At 33.2% G+C, this 21,522-nt stretch overlaps 1 protein-coding gene across 3 annotated transcripts in view; it reads left to right on the forward strand.

Moving 5' to 3' along the window:
• Positions 1-21,522, forward strand: part of Kcnt2 (potassium sodium-activated channel subfamily T member 2) — a 375,357-nt gene that overhangs the window by 164,484 nt on the left and 189,351 nt on the right. For all 3 annotated transcript variants that reach the window (XM_026409552.2, XM_026409554.2, XM_026409555.2), the window contains exons 9-10: positions 18,792-18,972; positions 20,137-20,301. In XM_026409552.2, coding sequence (XP_026265337.1) covers positions 18,792-18,972; positions 20,137-20,301 — 346 coding nt within the window. The remainder of the gene's footprint in view (positions 1-18,791; positions 18,973-20,136; positions 20,302-21,522) is intronic.

The raw sequence follows: 21,522 nt of genomic DNA on the forward strand, positions 1-21,522 counted from the left end.
ATTCCTTATTAAGACCTTTGAAACTCAAGAAATGAATCCAAGAATCAGTAAGTGGAATGGAATAAAATTAAAAACTTTTTTTCATAGCAAAGGAAGCATTTAAGGAAATGAAGAGTAATCCTACAGATTGGGAGAAAATGTTTGTTATGTACTCCTCTGACAAGTTGAGTAGTTTTTAAAATCTATGAAAATAGTTTTTTTTTAAATTAATACCCAGAATAAACAGAACTCAAAAACACCACAAAACAACCCAATCAGTAAATGAGCAAATGAACTAACCAGACATTTATCAAAAGAAGAAAAACACAGTGTCCAATAAATATATGAAAAATATTACCCAATCTTAGCAATGAGGGAAATGTATTAAAAAATACACTGACATTTCCTCTCACTAAGATTAGAAAGATAACCATGAAGCATATAAATAACAATAAATGCTCATGAGGATGTGAGGGAAAAGATGAGCCTATGCATTGCTGGTGAAACTGCAGATTTGGACAGGATTATGGAGTTTCCTCAAAAGTCTAATAATGGAACCACCCTAAGACCTAGCTATTCCACCTCTTGATACTTACCCAAAAGAACAAAAATCAGCATTCTATAGTGATTCAGGGATATCAATATTCATAGCAGTATAATTCACAATAGCCAAATTATGGAACCAGTCTAGGTGCCCATCAACGGATGACTGGTTAAAATAAATATGGTATATATGTTTTTACTCAGCCATAAAGAAGAATGAAATCATGTCACTTGGTTGTAAACAGATGAAGTTGGAGAAAATCATGCAAAGCGCAATATGTCTGATCAAAAAATCATGGGTTAAATGATTTCTTACATGGGGAGATTAGAATGAGAAAGAGAGGAAAATAAAGGAGGATAAAGTCTCAAGAAAACAGAAGGGAGCCCAATACAGTAGAGGGAAGGGATCCAGAGGGAGGGAGGAAGGGACACCATGGGGAAGTACTGAGGAATGAAATCTACCAAATTACACTATGTTCATTTCCATATATACCACAATGAATTTCCTATGTGTATTAATAATGCATTAATTAAAATACTGTTACCACTACTACTAATAATAGTAGGGCGATTACTATATTATGGCAAGAAGGGAGAAAAATGGAAGAGATTGGGGAAATAGATTAAACAAATTACATGTACATGTATGAATATAAAAATAAACAATACATAATTTTAGGAGTTAACTTTTCTCAAAGAAAGAATATTTAGTTAAAATGAGACTTAGTAAATGGATGCTTTCTTTTTTATTTGATTGGATAACCAAAAATTAAATGATTGGTATGATACATATCATGGTTCTAAATATTACTGTACAGTGGAGCTTATTCCTTTTCAGTTAATATGAATGAGAATTTTGTATAGGTGTTTGAATAGTTCTTTTTTTTTTTAAACTAAGATTGTTCTTAATGAGATTTAAACAGTATTCTACTTAACAAAAAAAGTGGAGTTTTAAGTTTTTTAAAAGAGTTTCAATTCTGCGTCTTCCTTTCCATATGGCGTGCTCAGTTTGGTGATCCATATTTCAAATAATTGCAGTACCTATGAACAAATCTGTTCTGTTCTCCTAGTTCTGTGTAAGCAGTGTAGCAAAACTTCTTCTGTGCTTATCCTGTGCTCAGTATGGCTCCTGTGGGCTGAATTTGTAATCCGTACTTGTCAAAAGTGTTTTAGTTTTAGATTTGTGTAAGTTGATAAAGACCAAGGAGTCATGAGTGAAACATGTTAATTCTTGTGATCCGGCAGGTCAGGCCAAAAAGGCTCACTAGGGGTATTAATTAGTATTAAATTGAGATGAAGAAGAGAGATGGAGTGCTTATAAAATATTGCATTTTAAGTTGTATATTTTGATCATCTTTAACAACAAACATTTCAGGGCCTGAAATTTTTCACTGTTAAATTCATTCAGCAGATGATTAATCCAGGGTCCGATAGTACAGGACATGGACAAAGGTCAAAATTATCCAAGTACCTTTTCTCATTCAATGACTCTAAAACACTGACAAAGCATAAACCATGGGCTCAAGTTTTCATAGTTTAGTTTATAAAATAACAATCATTTGAGATAATACCTCAAGACCAAAACCTTTTTAGCTATATTTGGTAAATATTCTGAAAATTAATTGCAATGAACATTCATTTATTAAATCTGAAAAAATCCTTTGATTAAAAACGTATGCTTAAGCTAGAGATGTCAAAGTATTTGACTGTACAGCTTTGAATCTGTTTAATATATGCTGTCAAATTGGTTCTACATTTGCAATGCAGAACTACAGACCAAGCTTAAATAAAACTGAAGGATATAAAAATATAAACATCCTAAAGCAATAAATTTTCAAACTAGAGGTAAAAATGTATTTAGTTAAAAACTAAAACACAACAAATCATAAATAAATAAAGGGTACTTATCACTATTACTTATCTAAGGATAGTATGAGAGTAATTATATCAATAATGTCTCATTTATATTTTTTATTAAATAATAAAAATTTTAATAGCAAATGCATATTACTGCTTTTTTAGAGCTGGATAGATGAGAACTGTGAGCAAGTTACAATCAAGTCAGGTGTAAATTTAAAGGTATAAGAATGGCTTATCACAGGCATATATTAATAAAATACAAAGTCTAAAAGGATTGGGTATGTGCATTTAACAGGAATGTTAAATTCAACAGTCAAAATATGAAATAATTTTTATTCTTCCCTTTCCCAAAGTTTTCCTAATATTCCTTACTTTATGTCACCATTAGTCATTTCCTTTAACCCCTGATATTCATAGGCCATATCCAAAAATCAGCAACTATTGCTTTAAGAGCAATAAAAACATTCATTTTAAGATCTATATTTATTTCATACATTTCTAGTCATATATTCAACCTTTTAACCACATTATTGAATTACTCAAGAATGTGAATTTTCCAAGGATATTTCCCTAATTTTCTGGTGAATATTCATAGTAATTAAGTTTTGAGTAGACATTTAAGTATGTATTTGTCTCTCTACCATTTTGACCTCTACTCTGCACAATTTAAATGTATTGTACTTTAATTTCAGAAAACTTCAATAGTACTATTCAATAAGATCTCCAAAGAATTTTTATTCTATGATATTGCTGTTTAAGATAAATATTAAAATCAATGGATATTCATAAAAAAACAAATTAAATAAGGTGTATATATATATATATATATATATTTATATATATACATATACATACACATATATACATACATATGTATATTAGCAACCAAATAATTTATTTTATGAATATATTCATATATATGTATTTTAGCAACCAAAGAATTCATGCCATTGTATATATAGCATGAATTCTTTGTTTGCTAAAATATATAGAATTTCAAAGATAGGTGTCTTTTACCTTTATTAAATATAAAATGTTCAAGTCACATAAAATTATATACCTATAAAATTGTTGATTGTGAGTGTCTGTAAAGTAATATAAAAGAAAAAGTCTTACTGGGAATTTTTATAAAAAATATTTATATTTTGACATTTCAGTCTTAAAATATTTCTATGTGATGGTATACTAATTTTTACAGAGTTCATTGAACTATATAAATATATACACAGTGGATATACAAACATATTTATTTGCACACAGTTATTAATGACATTTTTTCATTCAAGTAATCTTAGTGATAACTAATTCTTTAAAATAAGTCACTACCCTAATATTAATATTCTGGAGTAGAAACAGTGCTAACTTTTTCTTCTTTTTTTTTTTTTTGTTTTTTACCCCTTGCTCTTTTACCAAGAATTAGTCATCAGTTTCTGTAAATGATGATAGTGAACTTTCCAAAAGTCAACAAATCTCAGCATGATTACTCTTTCTAAATAGTAAAGATTATGGGTTTACTTGCCAATTGCCTAACTCTTCTCTTTTGGAGCCTTCTCTGACCACCTGAATTTCCACTTTCATACCAGTGGGGACTTGCAAAATTTTCAAAGGACTGGACAAATTTACAGCTACTCATTGATCCATGGATGATTATCTGCTACTGTTATCCTGTTGACATCCATAGTAAAGAGGAATAGACACACTGTTTTCTATTGACTGGCTCCCTGTAATTTCTGTCTCCGTTGTTTAATAGCAGCAGTTGTTTCTTTTTAAAGAGAAAACAAAGGTTTTCCAGTAGATTCATGTATATATTTGCTCCTTATATTTGACTCATTTTTTATGCCTCCATTTCTCTCCTAAAGTTGTGGAAGTAAATAACAAAATTATTATTTAAATTCGTTGAACATTATTCTATGCTGGGCATTTCATGGAGCATTAGCTCATTTAATTCTCATAATAGGCAGTAAAGAAGTTAATGTTATTACATTTGCTTTTCAATTGAGCATGAAGTTTGAAAAGCTCAAGTAATTTAGGGAGGTTAGCAAGTGAAATGTTCAAATGTTAATTTGTAGTATTATTAGTTGTACTATTTTAAAGTGGAGGCTACTGTTATTCACTTTAGATCTTAAAAGCTCTTTCTTATGTAGACTGGGGTGAAAAAGCTTTGTTCTATTTATATCTGCATCTGTAATATCTATCATGGTACCTATCTAGCACCCTAGTGAAACATCAATAAACTTATTTGTATGAATAAACATGACTAACTTTTGCAATATTAAATGGTAACAATTTCCCATTATGCAAATTTAGGAATCATTTCATAGCATTTCTAGTTGGATGCAAATCATTTTGTTATAACTTAAAGCTTAAGAGATGCTTTTATTATATAGAACTAATATAATAGGAAAAAGATTCATTTGCATTTTGTATTTAAATGTGCATCACTAAATGAATTCGAGTAGCTTTTATGTTTAGAATAACTACAATTAGAACATGTGATTTTTTTAAAGCATTTTAAATTGCAATAAATGAATTTAAATATGTAGGTGAAGGATACATGATAATAAAAAAATTGTTAAAGTTAGATATGCTGTGTAACCAAATATTTTGGGCAAGATTTAAAATATGCATATAGATAGTTGCCCAGTCACAAACCAATATTAAATTTGAATACTAAAAGATATGAAGATAAAATGCTTACTGATATTCTAAAATAAATATTATAGTATTAAAATTTTCAGCTACTTTCAATTTAATGTTTAATTAAATGTTTTAGCTTGGCCTTTACTGACTAAAAAGTTATATCTCTCTTAGGATAAAGCAAAGTAGGATATTTGGATTATGAAAATGCTGTATTTAAGCAGATTCTTGAGTTTAGTTTATCAGAAAATTGGTACTGATGATTAATATCACATTTCATTTCATATACAAAATAATAACCAAAATTCTTCAATTTATGATGAAGAATTGAAGTTTTCATTTAATAATGACTCCAAACACATCTGTGAATGAAGGAAGATAGTAATCTATATTAAAATACACTATAATCTTGTAATTGCTTTAAGCCCTTAAGTAGCATATTGGAATATTCATAGTTCTAAGTAAAATCACTTATAAAAGCAATATTAAAGTTTGTGTATCATGCAGTCAGGAATGTTTTCAATGTTACAACTGATTTGGCCTTAAGAATTATGTATATAAAGTAACAATAGACCATTTACCTATTATGAAAACACAGTACCTTCTTTTGATTCCTTCTACTTCCTGAATTATTTTTTAAGACATGGCTTATATGAACTATTTAAATTATTTTGTATTTTGAATGATTTTCTCAGAAAATGAAAGTAGATCTTTATCTTTCTTACCTTTAAAACATTACAGGTTGTTTTGCTTGTAGCCACAACAACATGCAGTGCTTCAGAAGATACAACTGATGCCTTTGTCATATTGCATACTCTCTAAGAGGCATCCAGGAATGATACTATGGCTGTATAGTGTTCATCAGAGCAATTTGGACTCTGATATTATATTAAGCTTTTCCATGTCTTTACACTTATTTTTGTAAAAGAAAAACTTGGAACACTTGTTTTCAGGGTGTTTAATATCTAATTGTTAAGATTCTATAAGGTTTTAAAGTCCATCTTTTAAAAAAAATGATGTGGATAGTTAAGAATTTGATAAGCTTGTGCCAATTTCTTCATAATTTTATTCACAACTTTCAAAAAGGTTATTATATGTATATATATTCACAAAAGAGCAAAACCTGAAATAGTTTAAAAAATGAATGTGAAAGTGACAACAGGGTCCAGGTTCCTTACCTATTACAGGCAAACCTTTATTTAATATCGAGAGTGATTATTTTTTTTCCTTAAACACCAACTGGACAACTTGTTTGAATGTTAAGTATATAGTAACTAACCTAATTGTCTGAACTTAGTGTTGCAATATCCACTAACAGTGACATCAAGAGGATTATAGGTCAAACATTTGGTCAGTAAATAGTTATAGGAGCAAAGTTACTTAAATCATTCTAAATTTAGCAACACAGAAAATTCAGAATGTAATGGGACTAAATAAATACATCTCATATTTCAAAAGCCAATTATAATTAACAAGCCAGTTTTTAATTTTATTTGTACATTATACCAGTAGGATGAGTTTCACTAAGCACATCACATGCATTTCATATTTACAAATTCTTCATTTATCATAGTTTAAAAATATTCCTAACTGATACAAATGCTGAAGTTATAAACACTCATTAGTAGGGACAGTAAAATCTTACTTGCTATTGATTAAAGGTTGTGGGAAATTTAATAGATTTATTTAGCACTGCACCTGCCTCATTTGGCAGAGAAGTATTTATTTTATGGTTTACTGAACTATAATCAGTGGCTACCAATTGTACATATTTAATGTTTACATTTCAATGAGTTTGAGTATGCATACACCTATGATACCAAAGCCACAATCAAGATACTAAACATATCCATCACCTGCAGAAACTTTTGTTGTGTTCTTTGTGATTGTGTGTGTTTGTGACATAGAGAGACATAACAAATCTTGAGAACTACCCTTCTAACTCATTTTAAAATGCACACTACCTTATTATTAGTAATAGGCACTATGTTAACAGGAGATAATTATATCATCTCCCGAATTGAATGTTCTCATCTGGCATAACTTCAACTTTATATCCATTGAGCAATGAACACCAATGATCAATTCTTCATTCCTTCTCAGTGCCTAGTAGATAACATTCTGCTTTCTGCTTTTATGAGTGTGACTATTTTAGGTAGTTCATGTAAATATGATCTTGAACATTTTTCTCTTTTTTTTTTGAAATTGAGTTATTGGAGATTCTTATTTACTTTGGAAATTAATCTCTTATTGGATAGTGAAAGACCGAACAAGGCTCGTCATCTGAGAAAATGCCTGTTTATTGTGGAACATCTCTGCATATTTATAGAGCTGGGGGGAGGTTTGACAGTTATGACAGTTTAATGGTTTAACGGTTTGACAGTTGGCACCAGGTCCTTTCTGATTGGTGGGTAAGGATCATGAGAGTCAGCAGGGCTCACCATTGGGCGGCTCTCTCAGGGGATGGGGAAATTATTTTTTGGAGCCAGGGCCACTCCCAACAGATAGATGGTTTTACAAACATTTTCTCTCATTCTTCATTTGCCATTTCATTTGGTTAATTGTTTCCTTCCCAGAAACTTTTCAGTTTGATTAGTTCAACTTGTCTGTTTTTGTATTTGTCACCTAATTTTTTGATACCAATCCAGGACATTATTGCCAAGACCAATGTCAAGAATATTTTTCTCTATGTTTCTTCTGGGAGTTTTTGAGCTTAAGATCTTGCACTGAAATCTTCAACCCACTTTGAGTTAATTTTTGTGTATTGTGTGAGATAAGGGTCCAGTTTTATTCACTAAAAAGTTTCTAATCTTGCTACTACTCATACTAGATTCCATAGTGAACGCAGTAGTCTAATGAACACTTTTCCATGCTTTTATTTTTCTTTCACATGTTATTTTTATTTTATATCTAAACAGGAAAAATGGCTTGGTCATTTAAATATACCACAGTAGAAGTCTATGTATTTTATGATCAGATCCTCATTTATTCATTTAAAATATTAATGAACATTATTATATGCTTGGCACTATTTTGGGTGTTCATGGTAATACTGAAGAAGAAACAAATGGGCCTACACCATCAGGAATGCAGGCCATGGATAACAAACACTATAAATGATTTTTTTGCGGGGAGGGTGCCAGGGATTAAACTCAGGGGCACTCAATCACTGAGTCACATCCCTGGCTCTATTTTTATTTTATTTAGAGACAGGGTCTCACAGAATTGCTTAGCTCCTCACTTTTTCCTGAGGTTGGCTTTGAACTCTGATCCTCAGTCTGGATCCTCAGATCCTCAGATCCTGCCTCAGTCTCCTGAGCCACTGGGATTACAGGCCGGAGCCACTGTGCCTGGCTTATAAATGGATATTTTTAAAAGAACGTAAATAACCTAGAAAAGACTAGACATATATGTGATGATGAAGATAAATCTCATAGATTCGGTGGCATTTTCGTAGGATTTAAAGAATGTAAGGAGTTAGTCATGGGATTGTCTGGTACTGTAGAGTTCCAGCCAGATAGAATACATAATGCCAAGGTCTTTACTAAGAATGTGCTTGGCAATAATGCCAGTGTTGCTGGAAAAGAAGAAACCACAGGAAGAAGAGTAAAAAGTAAACCTTAAGGACACAATGAGGGGTCAGATTGGGTAATGAGCTAGGAAAATGAAAGAGCACTAGTTTTTATTCTAAGTGCAATAATCACATCAGGCATTTGAGTAGAGGAATAAGAATAACAAGGCCTGACTCAGGTTTTCATATGTTAATCTATTTGGTTCAAGGCTGGGAGTGTCTTTTACAGTTCAGGGAAGTGATGATGGGTTGGCTTATTGTGGTCTCAGTAAAAGGGTGAGTAGTGACTGTGGATTTTGGATATTTGGAAACTAAATATAAAGAGGTGCTGAGAATGGATGTAAGTTATGAGCAAGGTTTTAGTCTAAGCAACTGGAAAACTGGATTTATCATGAACTGATGATTAAGAGTGAGAGGAGCAGGTTTAGGAAGGAAATTTATGATTCAATTTGAACTTTGGGGCATGTATTGCCAATCTAAGGGATGAAGTTGAGAAAAGAGTTAGGTGCGTGCTTGGCATGTTTAAGGAACAGCACGTAGGTCAGTGTGCCTAGAAGGTATAAGTAACAGAACTCTATTTAAAGATATTGGAGAGCCAGAAACGTTTTGGGTTTTTTTTCCCCCTGACCATGATAAAAGTACATTAAGATTTACAAACAAGAAAGAAAATCTGGCCTATAATTTAAAAGGATTTCTCTGTTCTTGAGCTTAAGTATTTTCTGCCTTATTTTTTCACTTGGATAGAGGAACTAATTAGGTATACTTATGGGATCTAATGTAATGTTTGAGTCTATGTATACATTATGGGAAGATGCAACTAAGCTACTTAACACATCATTCAACCAATTTATAATTTTGTCCTGTGTGGTAAACATGTTAAAATTGATTTTAACAGTATGGAACTATATAATTAATTAACTATAGTCACTGAAACTGTGTACCTTTGAATGAACTTTTTTTTTTTTTTTTTTTTTAATTTCCCATGCCTTTTTTCCTCACAACATCTGGTAACTACCTTTCTGTTCTGTTTCTATGAGATTGACTTTTTGAGGGGTGGTAGATATAAGGCTATCATGAAGCTTTCCTTCAGCTAAACCTCAAGTTGAATGCTGTTACAGCTCAACCCAGGAAAGACCATATATGACAACCTCACAGCTACATTATTCTCAGTGGTGAGCAGTTGAAAGTGTTTCCCTTAAGATTGGAACAATACAAGGAGGCCCACACTCCACCATTTCTATTTAATATACCACTTGAAATCCTTGCCCAGAGGAGTTAAGCAAGAAAAAGAAATAAAAGGCATTTGCATAGGAAAGGAAGAAGTGAAATTGTCTCTATTTGATGATAACATGAGTTTCTATGTAGAAAACCCTGAAAAATACCTGAGAAATCTGATAGATGAGAGCTGATAAACAAATTCAGTAAAATTACAGGTCACCAACTCAACATACATGCAGCAATTATGTTCCTATAAACTAACAGCAAGGTATCTAAGAAAGAAATTAAGAAAACAACTGAATTTATAATAGCAAAAAAATAACTTAAGAGTAAAATAATATGACTAAGGAGGGAAAAGGTCTCGAAATTCAAAACTACAACAAAACTGTTGGAAGACACAAATAGGTATAAAAATAAATATCCCATGTTCATGGATTGAATGAATTAATATTATTAAGAGGTCAGTGATACCCAAAGCAAATTATAGATTTAATGTAATTCCTATCAAAATTCTGGTGTTATTTTTAACAGAAATTACAGAAACAATCTTTAGTTTTATAGAAGATATTTTAAAAATCCTTTAAAAATGTAATGGCCTTGGTATTTGTGAACATAAGCAGTGACCCTTATAACATTTTACATGAGTGTATTTCCATACTCCTTCCATCAGAGTAGGTCTTGTAATGTACTTTGATATAGAACAAAGGAGATAAAATCTAGATCTTGAGAGGACTTGCATCATCCATCTTGATCCTTTTGGAGTGCTACTCTGATAACAGCAAGGAAGCCAGTCAAGCTACCTCGAGAATACAAGGCACTCACGAGGAAGGACTGAGGCACTCTCACCAATGCTGGATCCTGACCATCCAGCACAAGAGGGAAACTGCAGGGCTTGCTTTCCAGCCAGAGCTCGATCTGAACACAGTCACATATGAGTCTAAGAAAACTGCAGAAGTTTCTCGGACAACTGCAGAAATCTGTAAAATGATAAACTGATAGCGTTTAAAACTGCTATGTTTTAGGGAATTTATTAATCAGTAATAAGAAATCAATACATATCCATGAAATATTTTTGGAGTCTAGTCCATATTATTTGGGAAGAGTTTAACCAGTTCTTTTGTTGTTGTTGTTGTTCATTTTTGGCTATTGTGTATTTTGTGCTAAATACTGTTATACTGTCAGAAATTAAAATATAGATAATGTATAATTATTGTCACCAGGGTAGATGATAGTTGAGTAGGGGTGATAAATATGAAATGTTAAATGTACATATTGTTGTAAAAGTTCAGCTAACCAATACATGAACTTATACATACATGAAATTCAGAGGGAACTCTGTGACTTGGGGTTCAAGACAGGCTTCATGAGGAAAGTCCCACTGAGGTAGTTCTTAAAAAAACTGGATATATGTCAAGTATTGGAAAGAGAGATTTTAGGAATAGATTGAAAAAAGGTAGACATATAGGGGACAAGGTTTATATGTTATGCTAGATAAATAGTCAAACCATAAGTGAAGGAGAGCTAACGTACTCAAAAATACAAAAATAAATTAGATCCTTATGCTGTAGTCTATAGTTCAATATTTAGCATGTATCTGTTGTTGAATAACAAGATGTCCCAAAATGTAGTTCCTTAAAGCAGTACAATTTGTTATTTCTTCCAATTTTTGTGGTTGGTAATTAAGCTTTCTGCTGATGTCAATTGAAATTACTCTTGATTTTAGTCATCTGATAACCTGACAAATGAAGGATTCTAGATGACCCCACTGTCATGTCTAGCAGTTGGTGCCGGCTGAACATGTGGCCTCAGGTAGACATAACATTAATCCATGGCTTCCATTGACCATACCAGACTCCACAATATGGTGGTCTCAGGGATTCAAGAATACAAGAAAGAATTGGCAAGGATTCTTAAGGCCTAGTATTTGCAACCACATAATGCTATTTCTACCATATTATTGTATCATGGGGAGACCACTCAGAAAACACACTAAGCTTGAGTTTGAAATGAATCGAAGAATTTCATTTTATCTATCTTTTCCTGGCCAGGGGCACTACTGCCAGAGCCCAAGTGGCTTTCTGATAGAAGTGTGCTGGGCAGTCTATGGTTCCAATATTTAAGGAAGAAAACCACATCCTTTGGAATCTGAGAATTGCCAGCAAGCAGGATACTAAGACTGAGAAAAGTAATTAGTAGAGCAGAATCATTAGTCACAGCCTGGGTTTGAGCACAGTTGTGGTTGTACATCCTGGGTTCGAGTACATTTGCAGGTATATGAAGCACAGAAAAACAATTTTTTAAAAAAATATTTCTTAAAAACAGCTTATATAACAGTTTCACATGGGAACCTTAAAATTGGAGTTACTATGGTTATATCTATTTAGGCTTGTCTGTAACTACACCTCATACTTAACTATTGTTTTATTGGCCTATACTTACCTGTGACTTAACCTATACTTGTCTGTACCTGTCTATAACTACAGTTAACCTATGAGCACACACTTATCACCTTATATTGTCTATGTCTTACTGCTAGCGACATTAAATCCTATAACTTAAAATTGTATTATTATTTTATTGCTACTACTTCTACTTTACTGTTAACTTCTTCTACCTTATAACTAGGGCAACTAAGGTAACTTAACATCACTAATTTTATAACACTTATCTTAGAATCCTGTTATCTGTATTTTTTCAGTTATGTATTTTTATTTATATATTTCCTAATCTTTCCTAACCTATTATTTGTATTGATTAACTCAGCAATTGATCAAAGCATTTCATTAAACCAGGTTAGATTCAAGGACATGGAAATACAGACTTCACATCTTGACAGGAGAAACAATATCATTATTGCAAAGGGGAGATGAACCTAGGGAGACCTGATTATTTTGACAGCTATTATAATAATCTGTTATAATACAAATTAGAGATTCTCACTTTAATCAGTGAGAATCCATTAGCCTTTTTGAACCTGTTATTGAGCTGTCTTCAAGCTGTGTTTAAATAATTTGAATATGGCCATTAACAGCAAGTTACGTTAATGAATGGATAGATTAAGTCCAGGAAGCACAGTAGAACACTTTTTGGTAACTTAAGTCTAAATAACCAGTCAAGGAAAATGTAACAAACTCAGATAACATTTGACTCCTTAGAAATTTGTAACTTGGTTTAATTATCTTCCTTTCTTTATTCTATTTTCTAATAAAGCTTAAAAGTTATGTATGACCTGTTCACATTCTCAGATATATCTTATTGTATATAACATTTCAAAAGGCCTAACTCCACAAAAATATTTGTTGTTATACATTTCTTCTCTTTAGTTATATTAGACTTCCATCTGAATAGCTTCACAATTAGTCTGTTAATATTGTCCAGGAGTAGTGGAGCAAATAAACTTGATATGAATCAATTTTCTGTTTTGGGTGTTCTTGTGTATCACAAAAAATTCCGAAGCATAGAACAAGGGCAATTTTCCTGAACTATTTTGGACAACTGGAGTTAAACAAAACAAAACAAAACCCCAAAACACAAAACAAAACAAATCAAAAGAACCCAAAACAAGAACAGTTTCTCTTTCAGAAGTAAAATAAGCGCCTTCCTTCCCCTCTTCTGTTTCTTGAATGATCTACATATGTACTTATTCTTTTGCCTAACAATTTACCACCTGAGACTTTGATGTTACAAGGGCGGGGTGGATAGATATATTTAGAGATTTCAGACAACTGAATATTTATGATATGTAATAGACAAACAGGGAGAATATCCAAAAAAGACTGGAAAATGAATTTTGGGGTTTAAATATTGAATCGCCATCATAATTGAGCTGTCTGCTTGTTGTACACAGAAGCTCTAGTGGGTGTCCAAAACCACACACTGATTTTTTTTGACAGCTTTATAAAAGCACAATTTATACACCATGAAATTCATTCGTTTTAAGTGTAAATTCAATCCTAATTTAACATATTTACAGGGTTTTGTAGCCATCACCACAATCCAGTTTTAGAACATTTCCATCTCCATATTCCCACCATCAGTTCCAGGCAACCACTAATCTGCTTTCTGTCTCTTTTCTGGATATTTCATATAAACAGAAAACATGTGTGTTCTTTTGCATCTGACTTCTTTTACTCAGCAAGTTTCTGCAGTTTATCCATGTTGTAACATGTATCAGTACTTTATTTATCCTCTCCCACCCTTCTTTCTTTCTTTTTTTCTTTCCTGAATTGTATTCTATTTTTGTGCTAGTTCATTTTACTGTTATAACAACATATTTGATACTGGGTAATTTATAAAAGCATAAATCTATTTCTGATAGCTCCAGGTTCTAGGGTGTCCAAGATCAAGGTGCTGCATAATTGCTGGCTGGTGTGGACCCTCTGTCTACTTCCACCATGGTCCCTTTTTGCTATGTCCTCACATGGTGGAAAACAGAAGGGCAAAAATGGTCCTAGCTCGTTCTCCCTAGCTCTTTTATAGAGTCATTAGTACTACTCATGAAGCCTCTGCCTATTACTTAAATCACTTTCCAAGTCCCCATTTTTTAATAGTATTGCATTGAAAATTTAGGTCTCAACATAAATTTTGGAAGAAACACAAATGTTCAAACCATAGAATTCCACCTTAGATTCCCCCCCAATTAATATCTGACTGTCCTGTAAAGTTCATTCCTTTCTTCCCAATAGCTCCAAAAGTCTTAACTTATGTAGTCATCAAGTCCTTGAGGAAAACAGCACTAAATCCTGAGGTTTGAGGGCAATTTTCTTTGATTACCTGTTATAAGTTTTGGACATTCTGGACAGGGCTTGGCCACTAAGACACTGAGAGATTCCCACTTCCATGGCTTTTTTGGATACATCCCACAAAGTGGACTTCACAGTTTGAAATCTGGTGGTTCCTGTGTCCCAGGAGAAACTCCACCCATGGGTCTCAGGAGTTTCCCGAGTGGCCCCACTGTGGCACTTCTCCTGAGCCACAAGGCCGTCCAGAACATCCTTTGAAGTCAAGGTAGAAGCAGCCCATCTTTCCTAGCTCATGTAGTCTGCATACCCTCGGAGTCAGCGCTGCCTGCCTGATCTGAGGTTGACCACTTGTATCCTCTGGAGCACCAGCCTGAGCCATGTCTGTGCCTGCTGAGGCTACACTTGGGCCCCTGTGAGCCACACCTGTGGCTCAGGAGCACTGTGCTAGAATGTAGGGATCACAATTGAGGTTTCCTTGGGCACAAAGTGCCACAGGTATCTCGGGATCCTCTCTTGAAACCTCTTTGCTCCAGAGTGGGCTCCATAATACCTTCAGGATTATTTTTTCATTGTCTGGGTGAGTGGCATCTGGCTTCCTTCTGTCCCTACCATTCTCCCACCCTTGGAGTTTTCTCCTGAACACCACTTTTATTCTTTGCAATCTGGCCAGGATGAGAATTTTCCATATCTTTATGTTCTGCTTCCCTTTTGATTATAAATTCCATCTTTTCTCCATTTCACTCTTCTCTCATTTTAGCAGTCAGGAGATACCATGCAGCACCCTTAGCATTTACTTAGAGATTTCTTCTGCTAAATATTCTAGTTCATCACTCTTAAGTTCTTCCTTCCTTCTGCAAAGTACTAGGACATAAATATATTTCAGCCAAGTTATTCCACTTTGTATGAGGATGGTCTTTCCTCTGCTTTCCAATAAAATATTCCACGTTTCTAATAACTCATCAAAATGGCCTTTGCTATCCATATTTTTGGTCTGCTGCTATAAGAATACCTGATACTGTATAATTTATAAACAAAAAAAGAAAGAAACAAACAAAAAGCACCTTATTTTTGACAGTTTCAGGGGCTGTTAAGTCCAAGATCAAGACCCCCTAGGTTTAGTGTCTAGTGAGGACCTTCTCTCTACTTTCAAAATAGTGTTTTTTTTTTTCTTTATTCTCACATGACAAAAGGCAGATAGGCTAATAAGGCCTAGCTAGTTCTCTCCAGCCTTATCCAGGCTCTATGCTCATGATTAATTTCCTCCTAAACAGCCCACCTGTTAATAAATATTACCTCATTAATAAATATTGCCTCATTGAGGATTTGTTTCACCGTGACTTTTGGAGAGAATGTCATCTTTCAAATCATAGCAATTATGCACTAATTTTCATATTGCATTTGCTGTATTTCTCTCCAACATGCACAATATGTTTATCAGTCTTAGTCATAAAGGTTTTTGAAACTAGTAGCAGCAATATTTCTAATGCCATTTTAACGATTCCAATTTGGGGGTACCTTGTAACAGTTTCTTACTTTCATACCATTAATGGCTTTGCTTAGATGATTGTCCCATTTATGGATTTCTTTTGAGAGTCACTTGGTGTGTTAGTTCACTTTGTGCTGCTATAATAGAACACTCCCATGGATTAAAGCCCACTCTCTTGGAGCTCTCAAGAATGGGTTTAAGGTTGCATACAGTGGTGCAGGCCTGTAATCCCAGTGGCTCAGGAGGCTGAGGCAGGAGAACCACAAGTTTAAAGTTAGCCTAAGCAATTCAGCAAGGCCCTAAGCAACTCAATGAGTCTCTGTCTCTACATAAAATACAAAAAGGGCTGGGGATGTGGCTCAGTGTATAAGTGTCCCTGAGTTCAATCCCCAGAAGAGAGAGAGAGAGAGAGAGAGAGAGAGAGAGAGAGAGAGAGGAATAGATTTAATATCTTTGCAAAAGGGATTTCCCTGTCCCTGTCCCTTCTGCCACATGAGGACATAGTAGGACAAGTACCAGGCCTTACCCTGTTTGACCTCAGACTTGTTTCTCTTTTTTTCTTGGTCTATCTATTTTAACAGGGATCAGATCCTTATTTGCTGTGTTTCCAAGGTCTCTGTCACATGTCTGTTGTCTGTGATCAGCCATTAGAGGGGTTGGAAGGAGATTGGCTGATTGAATAGAGAGGTCAATTTTTTCCCTTCCCCATCTTTATATTGTATATATTCATCAAGGGCGGCTTCTTGTCTGTTTCTTCCACTCAAGACCCCTGCTGTGGTTCCAGCTTTTTCCAGGTGATCCTGGAACAAGATCTGCACTTTGTCTTTGGGATTGTAATGGCTTCTTGCTGTTGCTAGTCTGTGGATTGCTATACAACCATCTGTTTGGTCTCTCAGCTCTTCTATCACCTCATCTAATGAATTCTCTGAATTAAATTATTATTGAATTACTATTCTGTTTAATATAAACAGAATTTCCTGTAGAACTTTCTGCAGTGAAGGAAATATCCAGCACTGTAGCTGCTAGCTACAACGGCTATTAAATACTTGAAATGTGGATAGTGCAATGGAAGATGTAAATTTTCAATGTTTCACAATTTAAAATCAATCTAATTAATGCATTTAAGTAGCCACATCTGGCTTGTGGCTATTATATTGCACCACAGAACCCTGTATTAAAGATATAATTCCTTTCTCCTAGTTGCAGAGATTAAATTGGCCTCTTAAATATATATATTTTTTTAATTTAAAAGTGAACATTTTTTCTTTGAATTTTATCCCAGTGCTTTTAGGCTTCAAGCTCTTCCCATTTACAGCCTTGGCAAATGACTTCTATTTTTTTAATTTTTCCTTTACATTTACATTTTGTCATCTCAAGTCTATTTTGGTGACAAGTCTGTCTGTTTTAACTCATCTGAAATGTTTTACGACTGCTTTTTAAAAATTTCCTTTATACTAGGTCCTTAGTTTGAAAGAGATAGGATTTAATGTGGTCTAACCTTTCCCGAGTTATTAGTACCATATTTAGTATAGTCACACCCTTCTTCCATAGTCCTCCCTTGCCCCAGCCTTTTCTTTTGTGGCTGTATCTAACTTTTAGAAAATTCTACCTTATATTAATACTGGATTTATTTTTCTGTAACCTGTATCAGTTGGTTTTATTTAACTTTTAAGAGCAATTACATGATTGCTCTCAGTGATGGTCCTAGTGAGGACCTTTACTCTATTTTCAAGATGGTGTTTTGTTGCTTTATTCTCACATTATAAAAGGCATGATTCTTTTTCATGATAGTACTTTTGAAGTTTGCTACCATCTTCACTGGAGTTCTTTTTTCTATGTTAAATGTTCAAAGTTTTTCATTATACCTTAGTTAGTACAACCCTAGGTTCCATACCTTCTCTGCTTGGCCTTAGGTTGACTGGACCAAAAGTCTTTGTAGTGCTCTCATTTAACCTACTTCTATATAATATAATTATATTTCAGGACATGGTAGGATATCCGGTAGGATTAGCTAAATTCTTAGTTTTCCTCTTGGTTGATTAAAAAGCCTGTTTCCCCTACACATTCTCTCTGTCCTTTCATGAAGCATAATTCATTTGACAGGTTTTTACCAAACATGTAGTGCTGTTGTCACTGGAGATAGAATTGGTTGTTTGGACTCAAATACAGGATGTTATATTTTAGACCTACAGAATTGTATCTTGTTGCAACCTTTATAAAATAATACATAAAGCCTACTCCCACAGGCATTAATCCATACCAAGAGTGGACATGTCCCACTTCTTAATGCATAATCACAATGATAAATAAATTTGATCATGTGTTTTGTCAGGGACAACAAACTATAGCATTGGATAATTGTTAACTCAAGACTTTGCTGTATATATACAGTAAAATGACTTTTGATATTTTTACAGAAATTAGATTTAACAAATTCTTGTCCTTTGTTTCCTTAACATGCCTTCAGTATCTTTGTGTGTTATCCATGAAATTAACTCTATTCATTGAATCATTATTCCAATATACTTTTTGATATTTTGGCTAACATTTTTGGCTGTTAATCAAAATAAGACTATATCTGGTTAGTATAGAAAATACTTGAATATTATATTTCTCTGGGAAAAATATTGTGAAATGTAAGAGATCAACTGTTAAATGGTTTTATTAAATGTGCTTTGACTTTCAAAATAATAATGGTGAGAAATAATATGTTCAATTTGCAGAGTTTTAATTTTAATGCATTTTGCTTCTTTAGCATTTGTGGAATCCAACATTTGGAACGAATAGGAAAGAAGCTGAATCTCTTTGATTCCCTTTATTTCTGCATTGTGACGTTTTCTACTGTGGGCTTTGGGGATGTCACACCTGAAACGTGGTCTTCCAAGCTTTTTGTTGTTGCTATGATCTGTGTTGCTCTTGTGGTTTTACCCATACAGGTAAATATAACTTTGCTAAATTTTTATAGAAGTGTTCAAAGTCTTGTAAAATTGAATATTCCATATTTTAATAAAAAAAAAAACCCGGGTGCCTTATTCATCTAGCAGTAATATACCACCACATTCTCTTATTATATCAATCATGTAAATTATTTCACGAATTCCATTTTTCTTGCTTTATTAGAAACAGTGAGGTGTTTTCTTCCTTCAGACAAATTGATAGCTCACATCTTGTTTTAATTATTTGAGTTGCTTTTCTTTATATAGACAGTGTTAAATCACATTGATTATGGGATACTCTGATGCTATTATTGGATGGTAGACTAAAGAAACAAATTTGTGAAGGGTCAATTTCTCTCAACTCTTGAAAATAAACCTAAAAGCCATAAACTTCAATGGATTAGAAATTGATTATTTATGTTCAACTAAACCAAAATTTGAACAAGGTGTTACAACTAATATACAGCATTTTGGGACCTGAATAGGAGGTTGCAAAAGGATAGGGATATAAAATGTGACTTAAGATAAATAGAAGTAACTGGCAACTCCTTCTTGTAATGACCCCTGGGTGCTCCTAAGTGAGCATGTCAGAACAGAGATATGATGAAGTGTAAATTAAACTTGCATATTCATTACACAACTTGGGCAATGAGCGTATCTAAATACATCATTTGCAGCCACAAAAATTACCTTCTATGTCTTATTTCCTTATACTCTTCCCTTGCTCACTCCTCTTCCTCCAGATACTGATGAGGGTGTGGTGTGGCTTTTGTGTCTTGATAAGGGAATTTCCCATTGCATGACATGTGGGTAGAACTTGACAGGAGAATGTGGAGGGATGCTGACAATTTCGCTCAGCATATGGCATAACTTATCACGTTCTACTGTATATAAAGTAGAGGCATAAGCCTTTTAGTGGCCTGATGTGATATAGTAACACAATTGTGGTAATTTATTTCCTTAGATACCTGAAACTCATGGCAGACACTTATAATCTCTGAAGAAACCATATGACAAATCTGTTGTTGAAGAGAATACTTAGAATCTCAATGAGTTCACCTAAGAAATTGACTGTACCTAATAAATGATGCATATACGGGATTGATTTTCTTTTGTATTTTCATGTATGATGTTATTCATTCACATTTCAAAAATATATTACAGTTTGAACAGCTGGCCTATTTGTGGATGGAGAGACAAAAGTCAGGTGGCAATTATAGTCGACATAGAGCTCAGACTGAAAAGCATGTTGTTCTGTGCGTCAGCTCACTGAAGATTGATTTACTTATGGATTTTTTAAATGAATTCTATGCTCATCCAAGACTGCAGGTACATTTAATGCATGATACTGGATTATACCTATTAATATATTATCAAATTCAGTTAACTGACAGTGGAGCCTGCATTTGGAGGTTTTTTAATTTATACAACCAAAGGTATAGAGAGTAAATGAAGAACTACAAATATAGCCAAGAACATAGAAAAAATGCTAGAGGAATAAACAGCATTTTCAGATTCTTTCTGTATCTACACTAAAAGACAGATGGAATTATGTTAATTCAGAAAGCAAGATTTTCTTTGAATTAAATGGTTGCTTTTTCTCCCTTGGATAAAACATAAATGACATTTTTATGAAACAGTGAATTTTAAACATAAAGTATAATAAAACAATGAAGGAACCATTTCAATATCATCTGTTCACTTGAATGCTACAGAATTTCATGAAGTTTTTCTGCTGGAAATGTGGAAGTCTGGAAGTTCCTCTTTATTCATTTATTTATTTTTGTTGGTTTGTTTCCTGGAGTATAACTAGGTACTATTTATAGTAGCAGTAAATGACCCAAAATTGTACAGTAACTAGATGAATCAAGAACACCAATTCAGAAGAGTGAATGTCTTAATTTGCCTAGGCAGATGAAATCCTTGGATATTTCTACTTTTCAGGATACATGGTCAATGTAGATTTGTTGGTCCTTCCTCAATATATCATTGTCATGGGGTTAAATAGTTCTGGTGATGGAGACATTGCTGAGTATATTTGTTCATTCTTCCTTTATTAAAAGAAAAAGCATAGATTTGTGAATATTTTTAGAGCTTTTAAATACTATATTTTTACATTTAAAAAACTTACTTTAAAACTGATAACTATATCATATAAAAATCTTCTGTTTTCATATCAATTAAATGGTGGTTTAGAGAAATTTTCATTCGTATTTTGGATTTAAAATTTTTTCTTATTATAATTTCTAGTTTGCTATTATAACTAATAAGGAAAATCTCTTTTGTGGAAAATTTTGATCCTATAATCATTAGTTTTATCTAGTATCAATATAGAGAATTCTTAAAACTCCAAAACTTCCACCAGGCATATTTTAGAGCAATAAAATAGTGAATGTTCACCAAAGAATTTCAAGTCATACAGATCCTTTTGTTTTACACCATATTATCGCTTCGAATAATTTAGTATTTTCTCCAAGGGACCATATATTTTGAAATTTTTTTTATCCCAAGCTCTTTCACTTACTTTGTCAGTATTTTCAATGTTTGGAT

The sequence above is a fragment of the Urocitellus parryii genome, chromosome 9, assembly GCF_045843805.1.
Source record: "Urocitellus parryii isolate mUroPar1 chromosome 9, mUroPar1.hap1, whole genome shotgun sequence".
NCBI lineage: Eukaryota > Metazoa > Chordata > Mammalia > Rodentia > Sciuridae > Urocitellus > Urocitellus parryii.